This window comes from Maniola jurtina, chromosome 5 (assembly GCF_905333055.1).
Source record: "Maniola jurtina chromosome 5, ilManJurt1.1, whole genome shotgun sequence".
NCBI classification, from domain to species: Eukaryota; Metazoa; Arthropoda; class Insecta; order Lepidoptera; family Nymphalidae; genus Maniola; species Maniola jurtina.
Window position 1 is genome coordinate 3,414,891 of NC_060033.1, and position 22,415 is coordinate 3,437,305.

General features: G+C 36.4%; 1 protein-coding gene across 1 annotated transcript; it reads left to right on the forward strand.

Moving 5' to 3' along the window:
* The first annotated feature begins 226 nt into the window (after window positions 1-226).
* LOC123865285 (UBX domain-containing protein 6) lies at window positions 227-21,779 on the forward strand. The gene is made up of 10 exons (XM_045906235.1): window positions 227-367; window positions 1,189-1,528; window positions 2,217-2,353; window positions 3,036-3,177; window positions 4,112-4,206; window positions 6,686-6,839; window positions 7,855-7,936; window positions 19,630-19,705; window positions 20,023-20,152; window positions 21,155-21,779. Exons 2-10 carry the CDS (start codon window positions 1,280-1,282, stop codon window positions 21,428-21,430), a joined length of 1,341 nt encoding a protein of 446 aa, XP_045762191.1. The 5' UTR covers window positions 227-367; window positions 1,189-1,279; the 3' UTR covers window positions 21,431-21,779.
* The last annotated feature ends 636 nt before the right edge of the window (window positions 21,780-22,415 follow it).

A 22,415-nucleotide genomic window follows, 5' to 3' on the forward strand; every position in this document is an offset into this window, starting at 1 on the left:
CATTAATTTGTTCAAAAGCTTTAGAATATTACATGTAATGTAATTGTAATGTCTTTGTTTGATAACGCGGTCTTCAATTCCACCCTCTACGCAGCGCTGTATCTTCAAATAGAGGGTACTTTAGGATTTGCAAAGGATTTCTTTCAGTCGTGTGTGTCATCGTTGCCGATCGAAAATCTTCCAAAAACCTTTGTGAATTTCAGTGAACTATCCTTTTACGAGGATATCGCAGAAGTATTTTACTTCAACGAGTTTCAGTTGTTGTTGTTTAAGACGTTCTCTTTGATTTTGCTGTTTACTTTCATATTGATTATTTTGTCTTGGAGAGTGTATGGAAAACGTATTTCGGAACGATTTATGAGGCCCGGTAAGTCGCAATTTATCTATCTTGTTGATATTTCCAATGAATTTTGCTCTTGGTATTTAATCGTTACTGTACGTTTGATATTTTACCTAGTGAAACGAAATTATATCTGACAGTATGTTTATAAGTGAATCTGGATTGTCTTTTCACATTAAATTACACTAATTAACTAGCTTTGCTTTCACCTTTTTTAAAAACTTTTTTGTACCATAGTATACCTGTCTAACCTAACCTTTGGATCACATTTTACATTATTATAAGTAATGTATCTACTTACCTACTAACTTAAGTACATTTACTGATATCTGAGTGATTAAAACTCCAACTATTCTTAAACATATCTCTTCAATTCATGTCATTGGCGAAATATTTGTGCCCATCTGATGCAGCCACACACCATAAAACAAAATTAAATCAAAGACTTCAGTCTCCTATTTGGGGTCTGGTGATAATTCTGTTTTCTCCACCATTTGCAATATTGAGACCTTCAAAAGAAGTGTGAATAGGCAAGCATGCTCCAGCATCATCACCTATGTTGATGTGATAGCAGTCAAAAAGTGTTCGATCCAGGTCATTCACATAGAAGTTTACAAAGCTTTGTGCATTTTAAGCGATTAAATTTTAATGGTGAAGGAAAACATGGTGAAATTATATACATGCCTGTGAGGTCTCCATAATGTTGGCAATGTCTAACAATCCATACTGGCCAGCATAGAGCACTATGGGATTTCTACTCATTCTGAGAGGAAATCCATGGTCAATAGTGAACAGTGGTTGGCTTGAGATGAAGATGATTAATATAACTTAAATTATTTATATTACAGCAACTTCGGCAACAATTGAACAACTGAAAGAGAGTGTATCCAAACTAAAACTCCCTAAAGAGCACACACCAAGGATCTAATCCAAGTAAAAATGGCAGACAAAATAAAGAACTTTTTCAAGAAAAAGAAGGCCGATGCTAAATTCAAGCTAGCTGGGCCCGGTCATAAACTCAGTGAATCTACAATAAGTAGTCAATCATCAAATCATGCTAAGAATGTCCGCACTGTGGTACGATCAGGACTTTCGGAAGAAAGTAAGGTAGCTGCGGAGGCTGCGCTGGCGAGACTACAACAGACTAGAGATAACCCAGCTTTTAATACGTCTTTAGCTGCTATAAAAGTAAGTTTTTGGTACTGACTACTATGTCCTAATTAAGTTTTAACTATAGAATATCTTTATTTTATTTTATTTTTAGTTATTTTACCAAAATGTCTTTGAAAAATTCCAATGGGATCTTTAATAACGGATATTTTGACAAAGTTGTGGCAATCAATTAGTCATTGATAAAAAGTGGGGATGGTGGGAATTTAGGTTTTTTATTAAAATTCCAAGTGAACCTTTAATTTTTTAAGATAAAAAGTAGCCCATATCCATATACAGGATGCAAACTGACCCAATTTATTAATCCCCTTTGATTTTCCAAGACAAAAAACAGCCTATGTTGATCCTCATGATGCTATATAGCTCCAAAGTTTGTCAAAATTGGTTAATAACGTGGCAGTGAAAAGCTAGCAGTTCACCAGACATACAGACTCACTTTTGCATTTCTAATATAAGTGTGGAAATGAGAAAAACTACATGGTATTGGTAGATTGAGAATATTATAACATTCTCAAAGGTATTTAATGTTTGCCGATCTGCACTTCAGCATGGTAGAATAGAATAGAATATATTTTTATTCAAGTAGACTTTTACAAGTGCATTTGGATTGTCTAAATAATTTACTAAATCCTTATTCTGAGTGGAGACCAGTACTCAATAGTGGGCCGTCAACATCTTGAGATGATAATGATGATGATAATTACAGGCACAAGTAAAGAGGGAGTTGGAAAATGAAAAGGCAACCAGCTCCAAATCAATCACTGAACCACGAGAGTCAATAGAAAAAGTTGAAATAGAATGTGATGTGCCTAAAAATTTTGCAGCATCTGGAGTTTATTTCAAGTAAGCTGTTTAAATGTATGAGAATATTTAGTGATATGGCCGTCTAGATCACCAGATGGGCATTTTTAGGGTTCCGTACTTCAAAAAGAAAAATGTAACACTTATACAATCACTTTGTTGTCTGTCTGTCTGTCAAGAAACCTATAGGGTACTTCCCGTTGTCCTAGAATCATGAAATTTGGTAGGTATGTAGGTCTTATAGCACATGTACAGTAATAAATCTGAAAAAATACTCGAGTATGGAACCCTCAGTGCGCGAGTCTAACTCGCACTTGGCCTTTTTTTTTAATTTATACACTAGCACATGGCTGCAAACTGCAGACCTGCTAGCAAATGATGATGCAGCCTAAGATGGAGCGTGCAATATAAATAAATCAAGTGGAAACAGAAAACTTGCATCTATATTTAATAGAATTATTCCAATCACAATTATTGTGATTGGCTGAATTTATGGTTGTCTTGTTGCAACAATGCATTGTAGCGAATAGTGAGCGAGCGTCGACCAATTAGAGGTGATTGCGATCGTGAAATTGTAGCTGTCATTTTACCATAATTGAGCACAAGTGAATATTGCAACTTTCAATGTTTTAAGTATAGGGGCAAAAAAAATTGAATTGAATTGAAAATGTTACAATATAAATATTGCCATTTAATAATAATTAATGTTATGGAAATGTTTTAGATGCCCTCTTATAAGCAATGACATTCTACCTCGCGATGAATGGAAGAGAAACATTAAAACATTCCTGTACGAACAGTTGGAGGATGAGCGAGGACTCACCGCCTGTCTCATCATACAGTCCTGCAATAGTAACAGGGAAAAGGTAGGACAATTAGACATGTTTTTTGTAAAAGAAAATTCTCATTGATTACTGTAATCCATACTATAATATTATAAATGCGAAAGTGTGTCTGTCTGTCTGTCTGTCTGCTACGTTTTCACGGTTCAACCGCTGAACCAATATTAATGAAATTTGGTACAGGCTTGGGATACATCCCGGGGAAGGACATAGGCTACTTTTTATCCCGGAAAATCAAAGAGTCCCTACGGGATTTAAAATAATCGAAGTCCACGCGGGCGAAGCCGCGGGCATCCCCTAGTCTTTTATAAGATATGTTGATGTACCTGTGCAGAAATTTTATTTTTGAATGGCGCGAAAATATCTCAGCCAATCATAGCGCGCGTCCGTCCGCTATTGGTTGTTGCCTAGGCGCATGTTTGTACGCGCGAATTATGCTGTCTCTCTCTACTACATACTCTTTTGTTTCGAATCTTAATGTCAAGCAGTAAGGTCTGTATTTCATTGTCGTACATTAGGATTTTTATTCCGCGTTAGCGATTCGTTTGCGCAGAAAAGTGCAAGTGTCGATGCGTATCATAAAACTTGTAGCACTGTACTTTGTCTTATTATATTAAAACTTATAAGATACTAGCTGACGCCCGCGACTTCGTCCGCGTGGATTTAGGTTTTTCGAAATCCCGTGGGAACTCTTTGGTTTTCCGGGATAAAAAGTAGCCTATGTGCTATTCCAGGATATTATTTATCTCCATTCCGAATTTCAGCCAAATCCGTCAAGTAGTTTTTGCGTGAAGGAGTAACAAACATACACACACACACACACACACACACACACACACACACAAACTTTCGCCTTTATAATATTAGTGTGATACCTACTTACAATTAGTTAAAAACTTAGTTTTGGAAACTTGTCATAGATAAACTTAAATCGTAAACATGTTCCTCTTCTCTTTAGGTTGAAACATGTGTGGAGACTCTTTGCAAGTATTTAGAGAATATTGTGACTTATCCTGAAGAGGAGAAGTACCAAAAAATTCGTATGTCAAACAGGTAAAATTAATCACTTAATTTATCCAAATAATATGATACTTAACTCGATTTAAAAACATAACGAAAGGAAACTGTATTTTAACCATGTAGACTACAGGCCCATGTTCAAAAATGGATGGGTCATATGAACCACCAGGTGACGTATACAGGACGATATAAGAGCATAAAATAATAAGATTCAGCACTATGCCGTCACTTGTAAGCTGTCCAACAGAGTGCTGGTGAGAATTCAAAAGTGCAGGTAGAGTGAGTACATTTTGGTCATATATTTTTGTACGGCATTTTTACCATCGATAGATCCATGAAAAATAATAAGAAAGCGCGCAGTGCCGTAAAAAAATGGTGCGCCACAAAGTCAGTAAATTTTTTGATTTTCTGACAATTTCCAGGATAAATTTGGTCATTTAATTCTGTACGGCATTAGTTTCATACTGTTTCAATACAGCCTCTAATCCATTAGTCCGCAACGCCGTACAAAAATCATGCGACAAGGGGAAAAAATTGAGAGTAGCAACCCCCTCTCTTTCCGTGGTCCGGGGGGTGATTTGAAAAAGTACGGCTTTGGTTCCAAAACATTATCTAGCACTCAAAAGTACTATTAAAAATAATGCCGTCAAAAAATTAGTGTTCATTTGAATGTGTATCAATAATTATCGTAATTTCATGGTATACTTGATTTTTAAAGCTGTAAAATCATTTGACTCTGTACGGCAACTTTTTTTTTAACATGATAGTGTAAAATACTATTGTTATATAGTATTGCCGTTCAAAAGAAACTGTTCTAAAAAAAAATATAGAGAAATACAAAAACTGAAATTTTTCAAATTATTGCAAAAGTTTAAATATTCATAGATTAATAAAATATAGCAATTATCTACGCTTTTCCCTTGTTTTAAATAGTATTAAGATAAATAAATTAGGAAAAAATTATGCCGTACATTTTAATGCAGATCATATCTTTTAGGCTGATGAAAATGACGCTACCATTTTAAGGGTGTAGTACTTTATGGCCATCTGATACTGTACGGCATTAACATATTTTTGAAGAGAACAATTGATAATATGATAAAATCACTATGCCGTCTAACTGAAGTGAACGGGTGTGTATATAATATCCACATCCCCTACAAACCTTTGGACCAGCGAAAATGTACGGCATGTAAAAAAATATTGTCTATGCATAAAACACTTTCAAAATAAATTAATTTTATGTTGTTTCAAATCATCCCCCGGACCACGGAAAGAGAGGGGGTTGCTACCCTCAATTTTTTCCCCTTGTCGCATAATTTTTGTACGGCGTTGCGGAATAATGGATTAGAGGCTGTATTGAAACAGTATGAAACTAATGCCGTACAGTATTAAATGACCAAATTTATCCTGGAAATTGTCAGAAAATCAAAAAATTTACTGACTTTGTGGCGCACCATTTTTTTACGGCACTGCGCGCTTTCTTATTATTTTTCATGGATCTATCGATGGTAAAAATGCCGTACAAAAATATATGACCAAAATGTACTCACTCTACCTGCACTTTTGAATTCTCACCAGCACTCTGTTGGACAGCTTACAAGTGACGGCATAGTGCTGAATCTTATTATTTTATGCTCTTATATCGTCCTGTATACGTCACCTGGTGGTTCATATGACCCATCCATTTTTGAACACGGGCCTGTAGTCTAATGCAATAACTGGCTTTTTTGTTATCATCAACCCATCACTGGGTCACTACTGAGCATGTCTCCTCTCAAAACGAGAAGGGTTTGGCCATAGTCTGCAACGCTTAGATGCGACGAAATTTGTCAAAACTCGAAATCCTTAGTGTGGGTCTAAATTAGTCAATCATTTTTTTTTTAAATTATATAGACTAGCGCTTGGCTGCAATCAGACCTGCTAGCAAGTGATGATGCAGCCTAAGATGGAGCGCGCTTGCCTAGAAGTTGCCTATCATTCAATCTGCCTGTTTGCGTCCATTGCTGGACATAGGCTTTCCCAAGAGCGGGACGCCACACCCGGTCCTCCGTCTTTCTCATCCACACTATCTTAAGGTTGTCGGTCCAGCGGGTCGGAGGTCGTCACACACTGTGCTTGCTGATACGCGGTCTCAACTCCAGAACACGTCTGCCCCAGCGGCCATTGATTCTGCGACAGATATGACCTACCTACTGCCACTTCAGCTGACTAATTAGTTTATTGAGAATATCTACATGCAAAATTTTAAGCTTTTAGACCTATCAGTATAGGCTGGGTTGTGTGTTAAGTGTATTTAGGCTCTACTTGGCGATGAATACATCATAAGGAATCGTGAGAGAGCCTACATAATGTTCTCAAAGGTGTGTGAAGTCTGCTAATGCATACTTGGTCAGCATGGTAGACTATGGCTAAACCCTTCTCATTCTGAGAGGAGACCACAGACAAGCTGTGCTCAGTAGTGAGCCAGTGATGGGTTGATCATGATGATGATTACAAATTATTTTTTTAGAGTGTTCTGTGAGCGCGTTCAACCCATAGAAGGAGCGATGGAACTGTTATTGGCCGCTGGGTTCACTCAACAGAAGCTGACTAATGCGGACGGTGTGGAGGAAGACTTTCTGGTGTTCAATAAAGACAATGTGCCTTCAGTGGAAAGTTTGATAGTGAGTTCTTTAACATACATCAGTCACGAAAGTTGAAAGAACAGACTTGCTAGTACAGGGCTAGTTTGCCTAGGAGCTTTTTCTCGCCTAACAACCAGGACTTGAACTCTAGACCTAAAGATCTGCAGGCTGCAGCTATGCATGCTAGCCACTTGACTAATGAGGCGACGACCCCTCATTATCATTATTAACCGATAGATGTCCACGGCTGGACATAGGTCTCTTGACGTCAAGGTCTTGCGCCGCCTGAATCCAGTGGCTCCCTGTGACTCGTTTGATGTCGTCCTTCCAACTAGTTGCCAAACTAGTTATAATAATAGTTACAATATTATAATGTAAATAGATATAATAATAGTAATAGTTTAAATATTGTTTTTATTTATTATATTATTTTTTATATTATATGTATCCCTTTTATATTATATGCAAGTAACTATATTGTCATATATAGCATATATATATATATATATATATATATTATATATATATAATTACTTTTTATGTTTATTAGTATATATATAAATCTTTTTAAAAAAATTCCTTGCGACTTGGTACTATCCAACCTCCTTCCTAGAACTTCACGTTTCAGCAAAGGTTGCCTGGTAGAGATTGCTCCAAGCAATAAGGCCGCCTTTGCACACAATTGTTTTTTTCTGTTTTCTTCTTACTGTGTTGTTATCCTTTACATGTGCTTTTGTGTGCAATAAAGTGTGCTCGAATGGCACAAGCTTTTGCCCCTAAAGACCAACACACGTGGCTAGCGCGGTCATTAGGAGGAAAAGTATGAGACAACTAAACAACAGAGTAAGGATAGTATGTTTTCACCTTCAGAGGTTTGATGAAGCCGTATAGACAGCAATTGTGCGGTAAGAGCGACCCTATAGCGCCCTATAGACCCTAGAGTGGGCCTATATCGAAGAGTCGTCGCGGTCGTCATTTACCACGAGATCAAAGGCTTCTCTCTTTATACTGTGACCAAACATACAAGCTAAATATCTAAACACGTTATTTCCAGAGCTTAATAGATGCATTGAGAACAGCGGAACCAATCCAACTAGAGTTAGACCGGAACCTACAAGTGTTACTGCCTTCGCAATGTGATGGTACGTGAATCGTCTCTGTTTAATATTTGGTGATTGGCTATAATGAGGAAATTATTATAAATAAAACGGCTAAACTCAGGGACACCTTTAGCATTTGGAGTTATATGTTAATACACGTAATGCCAAGTATATGGCAGGCACAATACGTCGGGTGGACAATGTAGACGTCCCCAATCAAACTACCAGACTTTCGCGGTTTAAAAGAAGAACTTTATCTTATAGAGCTATTAATTTGACTCATTCAACTCTCTCAAGAGAAAAAACCTGAGGAGGAAAGAAAAAGTTTAATTTATACGTTCTGGCCTGAATGAAAGGTCGGTTGATACATGTATATGCCGATTTGGCCATCTTCTCTGACCAGAGCTCCTTCTAGCACGGGGGATCCCTGCACCGGTATCCGGTCTTTTAGCATTGTTATGGGGCTGCAGTCAACTTCCCTATTTGCGCTGCGAAGCGTTTTCAATTGCCTAGGTACGTAAACCTAGGTTCTTTTCAATGAGCTCTGGGCTCGCCCCTTACCATGGTATATTTTGGTATATATATTCATTTGTTATATTATGTCTAAATTGGCCAATTTAGAGGTCGGGAAGTCGCTGCTTATAAGACATGGCGTGTATTGGTGTGCCGGAACTCTGCCGCCAGGAGCCACCTAATCGACCGTGTGCCTTTTTTTTAATTAAATCCGACTTTATAAGTCATGGATATCAAATTAATAGTTCTCCCGAATTATGCTTTCGAATGTCCCTAGGTTTTACCAGAATACAGTGTCGTCGCTCGATCTCCCAAAACCTCGGCGTAACAATGACACACAAAAAAAAAGGTTTATACCTGCCCTTTTTTTTTTTGTCCGCTCGCAGCCATCGATGCTCGCTGCCTCTCGTACATTTCTTGAAATGATTATTAACCGCGATGGCACCGTGGTTAAGTCATTTCTCTATCTACTAGAAGGTCAGGGTTCGAAACTTTGGCAACTATTCCTAAATCTTTCGTAGTTGTATACATTACAATTAATTTAAAACATCACTTGTTTAGTGCAGAGAATAACATCGTGAGGAAAACTACAAGTCTGAGAGTTCTCTATGAAGTCCGCGCTCAGTAGTGAGCCGGTGAAAGCTGTCCATGTTGATGAAGACTATGTTGATACCGCGGTAGCTAGTAGTTTATTAGTACACCACCTTATTTTAGCTATTGAGTGATTTTTCTACCAAATCAATAATTGTAACGACAAGAGTCATTCCATCAGACTGCATTAGACTGCTAATTCAATTCTAATCCCTATTTAATGCTGAATAAGAGCTAGTATTATAAATAGGTGCACTGCTGAAAAAAAAACCTAACCTAATTTTTACTTAATAATAGGAAATTGTGATTGGTAAATAGGTCATATGAGAAAATCTTAATATTGGAGCTCAAGTTAGTTCGATACATGGTTTCTTTGTATCTTTGGCTTTGTTAATATTACAATACGATAGTCTAGCCTCCAAACAAATTGAATCTCCATTATTAAATGTCTAGGAAAATGTATCTAAATATAGCAAATAAAAGATGATAGTTATACCCAAGTGCATTTATTTCTGGTAAATAATTGTTTATTTACTCATACAGTTGAGTATTTAGAAAAAAAGAAGAGAAACTGAATTTATTATTTAGACTGGAAATTAAGTAACTTTATTACATTAATTAATTCCCGGCCGAATACTTGCTTCCTAAGCCATACTAATTATTGAAAGGGAAAAGCAAATATTCAGAACAAAAAACCCTTTCGGCTCTAGATATTATCATTTTTATCTAAAAATACACACATGCCCACATATTTAATAGAGATCTAAAAATACACACATGCCCACATATTTAATAGAGATATTATCTACAATTCTTATTTCTATAATAAAGTAAATTTTAAGGACACACATTACACAGTTTTATACAATCAATCTAGATATATTCAGATCCCAGCTCCGCAGTTAGTTATTTCGTCTCAATTAAACACTTTGGTTTAAGAAGTTTAATTTTATGTTCAAACGTGGAGTTAACTCATTGTGCGGTCTAGAGTATAGATACGATTTTTATAGCCTCGTATTCATAATTTAAGGATTATGTAAATCATTACAAACAAAATTTCTAGAACCCACCCCTGCTAAAACCAAGTTGTGGATCCCCGATTTACGTCATATAAAATACAAAGTGTGTAATACATTATCTGGATTCATTTCTAATTAAATCAATCAATTAATTTAATTAACTAGGGTTGTGGAGCTGATTTCAAAATAATCTAGTCAAAATAACACAAAATATAATACGTCACCCAATATCAGCTTCTGTCGGCTCAAAACACACACTGATTAATTAAGATTTTACACTATCAAATTTTACTAGTTACTAATTTTAACAATACTAAAATTATTGTTTCAATTTTACAATTTTTCTTTTCTCAAAACTTTAATTTTGAAATATCGAAATTAATGTCGAAATAATCTAGAATAGAGTGATGAGTCTCGAAGGCTGAGGGCCCGAATGAATCCTTCTCGACGACTGTCCTTTTGCTAATATCGTCTCCCTTCTCTACCTTTCGACTTTCTCCCTCTTCCTGTAACAGAAAAAAACACGAGAGCATCTGATTCGTCTTTTGATTGTCTCCTGCGCACCCCTGAATTTTTATTGGTGGACAGAAGAAATGGTGTTTCAAAGTTCCGCCTTTTGACACACCTCGGTGTTCCTGAATGGTCCGATTTTGGCTTCACAATTATTTCTCATGTTCCCATGGTGTTTTTTTTACTTTCGCGCAATCTGGTTGCAATATATGGCATTGTTTATTACACTTACAAAGATTTCTAAGTTAAAATTGACGACTTTATCAAATTTATGACCGACCCTAACGCAATTTTAAAAACTTAAGCTAATTTATTGTTTGTTTATGGATAGGCTCAAAGAAATTTTGTTTTAAGACGTATTTCTCAGTATTTAATTTATTTCATTTCTTTATTTTTTTGTTCTACCATTCTTTTAACATTTAGAGTGATTTATCTCTCAAGCCGTTTGCTTTCTAAAAGCAAAACTTAAAGTAACGGCCATAAAAAAATCTATGATGAATAGGTATGACTATCTCACACTCCCCCAAAATAGATTTTTAATACACGTAGTAATCCCCCTTTTGTCCCTGCAGCTGTGCTAGTTGTTTCAAAATCTATTTTTCTCCTTATCTGTATTAGAACGTTAGTATTAAACCTCCCACGCCTATCTATTATCCCCTCGGGCATGACCATAACTACTTAACTCAGGTATCTCTTTGTTTAGTGTACCCCAAACTACCTGTTTTCTGTTCCTTTCAATACTCTGGTTTTACCTATCTTTCTAGTTATCTACATAGTACCTAAACAAATGAATGGCATTGTAGTTACCCTTAACTTTATCAGTATGAACGTCTATTAATGTATATACATTATTATATGGAACTGCCCCTATTATGTACGGTCCTTCATATAAGCGCATGAATTTTTTTGTCAACTTTTTATCCGCATCTGACTTCGTAAAAGTCTTAAGTTTCACTAAATCTCCAATTTCGAATTGTATTAACTTATGATTTTTGTTATAATGTAATTGCCTACTTTCGGCCGCCTTATCTATGTTTTGTCGTGCCTGTTGTCGAATCTGTTCTAACGGTTCACCTTGTAAGTCTGCCCTCACCGATGAGTCAGTGCTGAAATCAGTCGATAGCAGAGTACGTTTTCCATATATAATCTCGTTTGGCGAATATCCAGTTGTAGTATGTATTACCTGATTGTAACAATCTTCTATATCCGATAATAGATCTACCCATGATCGATGTGATTTGTCGCAATACGTCCTGAATAATCTACCTAACTCTTTATTAACCCTCTCTGTCGAATTTGGCCGCGGATTTCTAACAGATGTGTGCGTTAATTCGATACCTAGTTGGCGAATACCTAACTCGAAAACTTTTGAAGTAAAGTTCGCGCCTCTGTCTGAACATAATGTCTTAATTGTGACCTGCTTATGAAACTTTTTTACACAAGTTAAAGTAGCCTTCCCACTAGCCTGGCGTAGTGGGTATAGTCTGATTAACTTACTATAAGCATCTTGCATTACGAATATGTATTTAAAACCAAATCGTCCTGCCGGTAAAGGTCCAAAAATATCGCAAAAAACTCTCTCTCCTATTTCCTTCGCTATTACAGTTTTTATCGGCCCCGTGTGCGTTTCCAAAGCATGTTTTGACTTCTGACATGCCTCGCAAGCTCTTACAACACGACCTATTATACGAGACATATTTGGGAAATAATATTGACGTTTCATCAGAGCATAAACCTTGTATCGCCCGAAATGACCTACTTCTTCATGTATGCTAACTATCAAATCCCTTAGTATGTTCTCGGGAACATATAATCTTAAGATATCCCCTTTTATGTCTGTTCTATAAAGAATCCCTTCTTTAAGCACGTAGTACTTTGATTCAGAAGTGTTTGCTGTTTGCACGCGTCTAATTATCTCACTAGCAGTCTTGTCGCGACTTTGATAACTACCTATCTCTCTCCATCGCTCCCGCACTAATCGTCCTAATGATGTTTTAAATAGATTCATTTCAGGCCCCGTGACCTTGTTAGTTAATACATCAGTGGTCCCCTTTAAATGTCGAGACAATACGTCTGCTACAATGTTTAGTTTACCTTTCACATGTTCGACTGTGTAATTAAATCGCCCTATATAATGTACCCAACGTATCATCCTAGCACTCAATAGTTTGCACGTCTGCAAGAAAATCAGACTTTTATGATCAGTCCTAATGACTAAATTCGCTCCTCTCAAATATGTTTCAAACTTTGACAAACTGAAAATGATGGCCCATAGTTCTTGTTCAGTAACTGTCCATTTGCGTTCTGTCTCTGTCAATGCTTTACTACAGAACCCTAATATTTGTTCTTCACCAGCTTCATTCAATTGATAGACATAACCCGAAACCCCCAAATTACTGCTATCGGTTTGTAAATAATAAGTTCCCTTAGGATCTGGGTGTACAAGAAGTATCGTGTCTATAAACAATTTCTTGACCCTTTCAAAACAATCGTTAATTTCCTCTGTCCATGACCATTTCGTATTTTGTTTTAATAGGTCACACAGTGGTTTAACCTCTTCGCTATATTTTGAAATAAATCTTCTGAAATAATTTATTAATCCCAGAAATCCTCGTAATTGTTTTATAGTCCGAGGTATAGGGAAGTCTAATATGGCTTTAACCCGTTCAGGATCCATACGTACCCCGTTAGTATTTACTATGTGTCCTAACAACTTTACCTCTACACATAAGAACCGACACTTCTCTAACCTTCCAGTTAAACCTGCGGTTTCTAATTTATCTAACACTCGATCTAAATGTTCTAAGTGTAACCTTATGTCCCCGGTAGTGAATATGACTATGTCGTCTAAATAGTTTACGCAAAACTCTCGTACTCCTACTAGGATATAATCCATTGCTCTCGAGAACCCTGCTACAGAAGTCTTTAAACCTTGAGGTAAAACATTATAAGTATACGTCTTCCCCATGAACGAGAACCCAGTATACTTCCTAGAATCTTTATGCAAAGGTATTTGAAAATAGGCATTATTCAAATCAATTAAACTGATATAATTTACTCCATGAAAGGATTGTAAAATCTCAGATGTGAGTGGAGGCGCGCCCGCGTCACCTACCATTTTCTTATTCAACTCTCGTGCGTCCAATAAGAGTCTTATTGACCCATCTCGCTTCTTAGTGAAAGTGAGAGGACTACAGTAAGGAGTCGCTTCCTGTCTGATCACGCCTAGTTTTTCTAACTCTTCTAATTCGGTTTTTACCTGTTCTCTATATGCCAAAGGTACCGGATAACTGTGTTTTACAAAAGGTGTTTCGTCTAACAGCTCAATAACGTGTACGTACTTGTTTGTCAAACCTAAACCTTCCGTAAATACCTTACAGTGTTTGTTTAACACAGGTAGTAATAATTCCTTTTGTTCATTACTTAAGTTCGCGTCATCTAATTTAAATCCCTTAAATTTCTCATTATCTAAATTCATGTCTAATACACTTTGTTCCACTGGCCTAGAGTTTTGATTTAATATTAAATTAATCGTGGCTGCGTTTGTCTCTCCCCCTAACCTTTCGATTTTGCAGTCCGAATTCAGCCTAACACAAGACCTAACGCCCATATGTTCAATAGTCAAAGTGTGTTCACCATTACAGTTCACTATTCCTTTTACCCGCTCTAACCAATCGTATCCTAGTATCAATGACCTAGGAAGACGTCGCATAACTAGTACAGGTGCTTCAACTAAAGTACTACCTAACTGAAACTCTATTAGCACTAACCGATTTGTGCTTTCACTTCGCGATCCAAACGCGCCTTGTATTTGAATTGCTGGAATAGCGATCTCTGGCAATGTCCCATGTTCTCTTAGAATAGAGTCGTACAATTCCCTAGTTATTCCACTAATCTGACTTCCCGTATCTATGAGTGCACTCATACTTCTTCCATACAATCTAACACATACTTCAGGTAACCTAGGTAAAGAATAATCAACACTCACATCGGTTTGTTCATCTAATTCATGATACATTGTGTACACATTCAAACCTCTCCTCATACAAGTTTCACAAGTCACGCCTAACTCATTACACTCTGTTACATTTTCAAACTGGTTTTCCAATAAGATTCCTATACTCCTAATTTCAAATTGACTACTATACTCGTTATAATCAACGCCGCCTCTTAACAACCGTTTAAGTCCCTTATCTCCGGTCCCCAAACTCTGTCCTGGCTTCCATCCACTATTAATTAAGATTCTATAGACTACACCTGTCCCTTCGTGATCTGAGGTCTTTCTGACGCCCGTGCCACACAAGACTAACTGACTTGACCTCGTTTGTGTTGGGCATTCTAGTTTTTTGATGAACCCTCCCCCACATTCTTAGACACAGTAAGATTCTCGCCCTCTTTCACGAACGTGATAGCCGGCCTAATTTGTTTAGATTCGGATACCGTAGGCCTGTTAAAGTTAACCCTAGAACCTAATCGACCACGATAGCCGCGTCCCCTCGTCGAATTTCCCCTAGCTCTCCAACTTCTTGTTGACATTGTTGCTACAATAGGTCGTCTCGATGGTGACTCATTGTATCGTCTACCTCTGTAATTATTACTAACAGTACCTCTCGTAAATTGCCTGGGTTTTTCAACAATATTTTGCTCTATGTTTCGAAGAAATTTCGCTCCGTTCATGATGTTAACTTCCTCTGTTCTAGTAAACCATAATCGTTGTATATCTATAGCATAATGTCGCATAATAGAATTGACCAAATCTCTCTCACTAAACGCAATAGTTAATGACTGCATTGATTCTGCTTGCTCAGCAAAATGTTCGGACATCGACATTCCCGAATCGCTTGAATATACCGCATTAATCAATTTATATCTTATAGATTCCTGAATTTGTTCGGTCCAATAATTTCGTCTAAAATCAATCTCGAAGTCAGCGAACGTAGTCCAGCCCTTCGAATACAAGTCCATAACCTTCCGAGCATGCCCCGAGATGCAACCTAACGCTATATCTATTTCGCGATCTAATCCATTTACCGCCCTTATATATTTCTTTAATCGTTTTAGAAAAACGATGGGGTTAGTGAATGGTTTTCCGTCGAAATTTGGTTTAGTTACTGACGGCTGTACAACATATAAATTCCGGGTCTCAGATAATGTACTTGTGCTCGCGGTTTCAAGATTTGACCCCTGCCTATCAGATTTTTCATTTTCATTAATCCCGTTCGACTCGTGTGAAGAAACGCTCGCGATTTCATTTGAACCGGTATTTGAATTTAACTGTTGTAATTTTGCTTCGAACTCGGTGATTTTTTTCAAAATCAACTCTAATGTAGCATTCCCTAAGGTCGTTGTTTGCTCGCTCGATTCTACGGTACTAACATCGCTTTGCCCCGCACCTACTTGCTTTGCTCTACGTCCCTTCCTACCTGAAGACATCTTTTTTTTTTTTTTTTTTCAATTTGACCCTATTTCTTTTACCAACTTTGGTACTATCTTAAATATTTTTAATTTTTTACTTTCCGTGTAAAATTTAGTAATATGCAAAGTTGTAATTAGAATAATAGTGCAATACTGCTATAATTTGCAACCACATGCGCGAAGTGCTTTGATTATATGAATTCCCAGACTTTAAGCAAAATTTGTTAAGTCTAAGAAATAAGCACGGGATAAATAACTCGGTCTTTGTAATATCCTCTCTGAAAACCTGTAAATTGTACATTTATAAGACACATAGCTTATTTCTGCTCCTGCTCCCCCTATACATAAATAAATGTAAATGTACAACATATATATATAAAACAACATGCAGTGTGTCCTTAAAACTTATAATTTATAAATAGTAATGTAAGTTTATAAATTTTTCTCCCTCAAATACCCAATCACAATTTCTACGTTGTGTTATTTTTATGTTAATGTAAATCTAGTCATATCGTTATTTCGAATACGTACATAGATCCCTGGTCACTCGGCATCATATTTCTGTGATGGTACGTGAATCGTCTCTGTTTAATATTTGGTGATTGGCTATAATGAGGAAATTATTATAAATAAAACGGCTAAACTCAGGGACACCTTTAGCATTTGGAGTTATATGTTAATACACGTAATGCCAAGTATATGGCAGGCACAATACGTCGGGTGGACAATGTAGACGTCCCCAATCAAACTACCAGACTTTCGCGGTTTAAAAGAAGAACTTTATCTTATAGAGCTATTAATTTGACTCATTCAACTCTCTCAAGAGAAAAAACCTGAGGAGGAAAGAAAAAGTTTAATTTATACGTTCTGGCCTGAATGAAAGGTCGGTTGATACATGTATATGCCGATTTGGCCATCTTCTCTGACCAGAGCTCCTTCTAGCACGGGGGATCCCTGCACCGGTATCCGGTCTTTTAGCATTGTTATGGGGCTGCAGTCAACTTCCCTATTTGCGCTGCGAAGCGTTTTCAATTGCCTAGGTACGTAAACCTAGGTTCTTTTCAATGAGCTCTGGGCTCGCCCCTTACCATGGTATATTTTGGTATATATATTCATTTGTTATATTATGTCTAAATTGGCCAATTTAGAGGTCGGGAAGTCGCTGCTTATAAGACATGGCGTGTATTGGTGTGCCGGAACTCTGCCGCCAGGAGCCACCTAATCGACCGTGTGCCTTTTTTTTAATTAAATCCGACTTTATAAGTCATGGATATCAAATTAATAGTTCTCCCGAATTATGCTTTCGAATGTCCCTAGGTTTTACCAGAATACAGTGTCGTCGCTCGATCTCCCAAAACCTCGGCGTAACAATGACACACAAAAAAAAAGGTTTATACCTGCCCTTTTTTTTTTTGTCCGCTCGCAGCCATCGATGCTCGCTGCCTCTCGTACATTTCTTGAAATGATTATTAACCGCGATGGCACCGTGGTTAAGTCATTTCTCTATCTACTAGAAGGTCAGGGTTCGAAACTTTGGCAACTATTCCTAAATCTTTCGTAGTTGTATACATTACAATTAATTTAAAACATCACTTGTTTAGTGCAGAGAATAACATCGTGAGGAAAACTACAAGTCTGAGAGTTCTCTATGAAGTCCGCGCTCAGTAGTGAGCCGGTGAAAGCTGTCCATGTTGATGAAGACTATGTTGATACCGCGGTAGCTAGTAGTTTATTAGTACACCACCTTATTTTAGCTATTGAGTGATTTTTCTACCAAATCAATAATTGTAACGACAAGAGTCATTCCATCAGACTGCATTAGACTGCTAATTCAATTCTAATCCCTATTTAATGCTGAATAAGAGCTAGTATTATAAATAGGTGCACTGCTGAAAAAAAAACCTAACCTAATTTTTACTTAATAATAGGAAATTGTGATTGGTAAATAGGTCATATGAGAAAATCTTAATATTGGAGCTCAAGTTAGTTCGATACATGGTTTCTTTGTATCTTTGGCTTTGTTAATATTACAATACGATAGTCTAGCCTCCAAACAAATTGAATCTCCATTATTAAATGTCTAGGAAAATGTATCTAAATATAGCAAATAAAAGATGATAGTTATACCCAAGTGCATTTATTTCTGGTAAATAATTGTTTATTTACTCATACAGTTGAGTATTTAGAAAAAAAGAAGAGAAACTGAATTTATTATTTAGACTGGAAATTAAGTAACTTTATTACATTAATTAATTCCCGGCCGAATACTTGCTTCCTAAGCCATACTAATTATTGAAAGGGAAAAGCAAATATTCAGAACAAAAAACCCTTTCGGCTCTAGATATTATCATTTTTATCTAAAAATACACACATGCCCACATATTTAATAGAGATCTAAAAATACACACATGCCCACATATTTAATAGAGATATTATCTACAATTCTTATTTCTATAATAAAGTAAATTTTAAGGACACACATTACACAGTTTTATACAATCAATCTAGATATATTCAGATCCCAGCTCCGCAGTTAGTTATTTCGTCTCAATTAAACACTTTGGTTTAAGAAGTTTAATTTTATGTTCAAACGTGGAGTTAACTCATTGTGCGGTCTAGAGTATAGATACGATTTTTATAGCCTCGTATTCATAATTTAAGGATTATGTAAATCATTACAAACAAAATTTCTAGAACCCACCCCTGCTAAAACCAAGTTGTGGATCCCCGATTTACGTCATATAAAATACAAAGTGTGTAATACATTATCTGGATTCATTTCTAATTAAATCAATCAATTAATTTAATTAACTAGGGTTGTGGAGCTGATTTCAAAATAATCTAGTCAAAATAACACAAAATATAATACGTCACCCAATATCAGCTTCTGTCGGCTCAAAACACACACTGATTAATTAAGATTTTACACTATCAAATTTTACTAGTTACTAATTTTAACAATACTAAAATTATTGTTTCAATTTTACAATTTTTCTTTTCTCAAAACTTTAATTTTGAAATATCGAAATTAATGTCGAAATAATCTAGAATAGAGTGATGAGTCTCGAAGGCTGAGGGCCCGAATGAATCCTTCTCGACGACTGTCCTTTTGCTAATATCGTCTCCCTTCTCTACCTTTCGACTTTCTCCCTCTTCCTGTAACAGAAAAAAACACGAGAGCATCTGATTCGTCTTTTGATTGTCTCCTGCGCACCCCTGAATTTTTATTGGTGGACAGAAGAAATGGTGTTTCAAAGTTCCGCCTTTTGACACACCTCGGTGTTCCTGAATGGTCCGATTTTGGCTTCACAATTATTTCTCATGTTCCCATGGTGTTTTTTTTACTTTCGCGCAATCTGGTTGCAATATATGGCATTGTTTATTACACTTACAAAGATTTCTAAGTTAAAATTGACGACTTTATCAAATTTATGACCGACCCTAACGCAATTTTAAAAACTTAAGCTAATTTATTGTTTGTTTATGGATAGGCTCAAAGAAATTTTGTTTTAAGACGTATTTCTCAGTATTTAATTTATTTCATTTCTTTATTTTTTTGTTCTACCATTCTTTTAACATTTAGAGTGATTTATCTCTCAAGCCGTTTGCTTTCTAAAAGCAAAACTTAAAGTAACGGCCATAAAAAAATCTATGATGAATAGGTATGACTATCTCAGCAAGCCGCCAACAAGATGCAGCTCCCGCCTTCCTTCTTCGCTCTCACGCCTGAGGAACTGAAGAAGGAGCAACAGCTTAGGTATTTATTTAATGTTCTAATGTTGCTTATCCTATAGTATAGAAGCAGGCGTTATTTTGCGGAAGTCCATGATATATGTATAAGGAACCAAAAGCTTAATTTGCTATTTGATTATAGTATATAGCGACTTCTAGTTATTCTGTTGTACACAATCTCTAAACTAAACTGGGTCTAAATATATTGCCTCTTTCATAACTCGTTCTGGCTATATAGCCACCCAACAGACAAGAGAAATCGAATCCCTGAATTTCCCACTTACAAGGCACCAGCGAGGTCATGTTTAGGGGTTTAGTTATACAATGTGTTCAACCTACCAGGACTGAAGCAATGGAGAAGAGTCAAATGCTGCGCACTAAGGCGATGCGAGAAAAGGACGAGCTGAGAGAGATGCGAAAATACAAGTTTGCAATCATCCGGATCAGATTCCCGGACGGCATATTATTACAAGTAAGTTTAACTGTGACTTAAACATATGGTTATAGTTTGGTGTGCCTATAGAATACTGATGTATTTTTACCCGACTGCGGCAAAGCCAAAAGGAAGGGTTGTTATTTTAGCAGTCTATGTGTGTATGTTTGTATCCAGATTCTGTGTGTTCTACCGTAGCGCCGAAACTACGTATACTGGGCCGATTTTGATGAATGAGGTGTCAATCGATTGGTCGTAAAGGTCTGGGTGACATAGGTTATAGGAGCGGACTGAAATCCGAAAGGTGGGCGGTTCAAACCACACCCGTTGCACTATTGTCTATTTGGACGCTTCCTTAACGGACTTTCATAAAACTCGCGTGTAATAAACCCTAAGCCCCAATTCGCACGAGCGTTAAAAAAGCTTTGCGCTAAAACCCGGCGTTGCGCTGACAATACAACAATGCGCGATAAAAAAGCGTTGACGTGTGAACAGTTACTTGGGAATGCATTTGTTCTATTTGAACGCTTTTTTAACGAACGTTAAAAAAGCTCTCGTGCGAATTAGCCCTAAATGGCTAACATTCTTTAAAAAAAAATAGTTACTGTAAGCTTAGACCAAAATGGGCGTTATAATTTAACTATTTTTATAAGTTATTAAATGTTCTTTCATATTAAGCTTGCGCGAGGACATAAGTCACAACGCGTAGAGGCTTATCAAGAGTTTTAATCTTTAAATAACCTAACTGCAATATTAATTTGATCGGGGCGCAATTGCTATTGCAACCACTCAATCAAAATGGCGACCTAAACACAAAAGTATTTAATAGTCGTTGAGTCTCGAGTCGGAGCGAGACTGATTTAAAACCCGTCAAGCAGCCGTATTTATACAAATCGATTCAAGATGGCTGCTCGGAAGCGATCGTGTGACGTCGAATGAGTCAAATATCTGTTTTATTATTTTAAATTTTAAATAGTTTTTTTGAAAAAGCTAACATTACTTTGGTTAGAACTTTAGAAGAATGTATAATTTTTGTTACAGGGGACATTTTCCGTTTACGAACGCTACCAAGACATTCATGATTTCGTACAAGAAAACCTCGAACACAGCGGCCTGCCGTTCATCCTCAACACACCAACAGGACACAAGTTAATAGAAGAAGAGGACGCAAATAAGACCCTTATCGACCTTCGCCTAGTACCAGCAACAGTGCTCACATTCGCTTGGCACAATTCCATAATAGAAGACATTAATCAAAGCCCAAATAAAGATGTGTATTTGAAACCTGAAGTGATGGTTTTAGTGCAAGAGATTTAAGATTTATTTTGATGTTTTTGTTAAGAGAAATAGATTTTATGCTTCTTTAAAGACTGCCTTATCATTTTATGTAGTAAGCTGATTCTATACAAAAAAAAACTCGAATTATTATTTCCGTATTTATAGGTTCCTAGAGTTTTTTCTAAAACTAAAAATGTAATTTCTTTCATACATCAGCAAAATTTTTGAAATAAAAACAGATAGTACAGAAGGTAAAACAAGAATCTTAAAGATTTATTTTACTTTAAATAGCGATACTCTCGAGAAGTTTAGGAATTTTCAAAAGGTGCTTGGACCAGAGACAATTTTTTTTATTTTTTGTATAAAATCAGCTAAAATTGTCTTATCACAAAAAATTTAACAAGTTTAAATGACGACTATAAATAATAATTGTCTTTGAGGTTTAACACTTGTTTAATTTTTTTTTGTGGCATGACCTAATTCATTTGAATACTATAACATGCCTCAATTACACATTATTTATATTATGGCAACATGTATTAGTGTTATTTAATGGTTACATAGTTGCATAATTATAACTAAAATAAGTAATATAATACTTAAATAACATTAATATTTATTTAATTTATTGAGATAACAGAGTTATCTAAGTATTCCTATTACTCTTTTTATTTTATTTTTATTTTATTTTAAGGGTAAGCGTACACTAGCTTACCGAGCTTATACGAACCGCATCGGATTGGGCCCCAGCGGAAAACTCCGCCTTAATAGCTTCTGATATATCAGTTTTCCGCTTTTATATTATGGCATACTACGCCGGGGCAGTGCGGGTCGCACTATTACGGAGAGGATTTCCATTTTCTGCCAGTGCGATGCGGTCCATCAACCGTGTGCGAAACCAACGTGTTTTAGTTTAAGTACAAGTATCTGCAAAAAGTTGCAGATAGGTATTCGTTCAATATTTCAGAATATTGACCAGGGGCTCTACTACCAACGCTTAAAGTATTCAATATTGTTTTGACAC

Excerpts from the sequence above, each read along its gene's own strand:
- LOC123865285 (XM_045906235.1), top strand. The coding sequence starts at position 1,280 with ATGGCAGACAAAATAAAGAACTTTTTCAAGAAAAAGAAGGCCGATGCT. Across the intron at positions 4,207-6,685 it reads AAAATTCGTATGTCAAACAG|AGTGTTCTGTGAGCGCGTTC; the intron begins GTAAAATTAATC and ends TTATTTTTTTAG. Across the intron at positions 19,706-20,022 it reads AAGAAGGAGCAACAGCTTAG|GACTGAAGCAATGGAGAAGA; the intron begins GTATTTATTTAA and ends TCAACCTACCAG.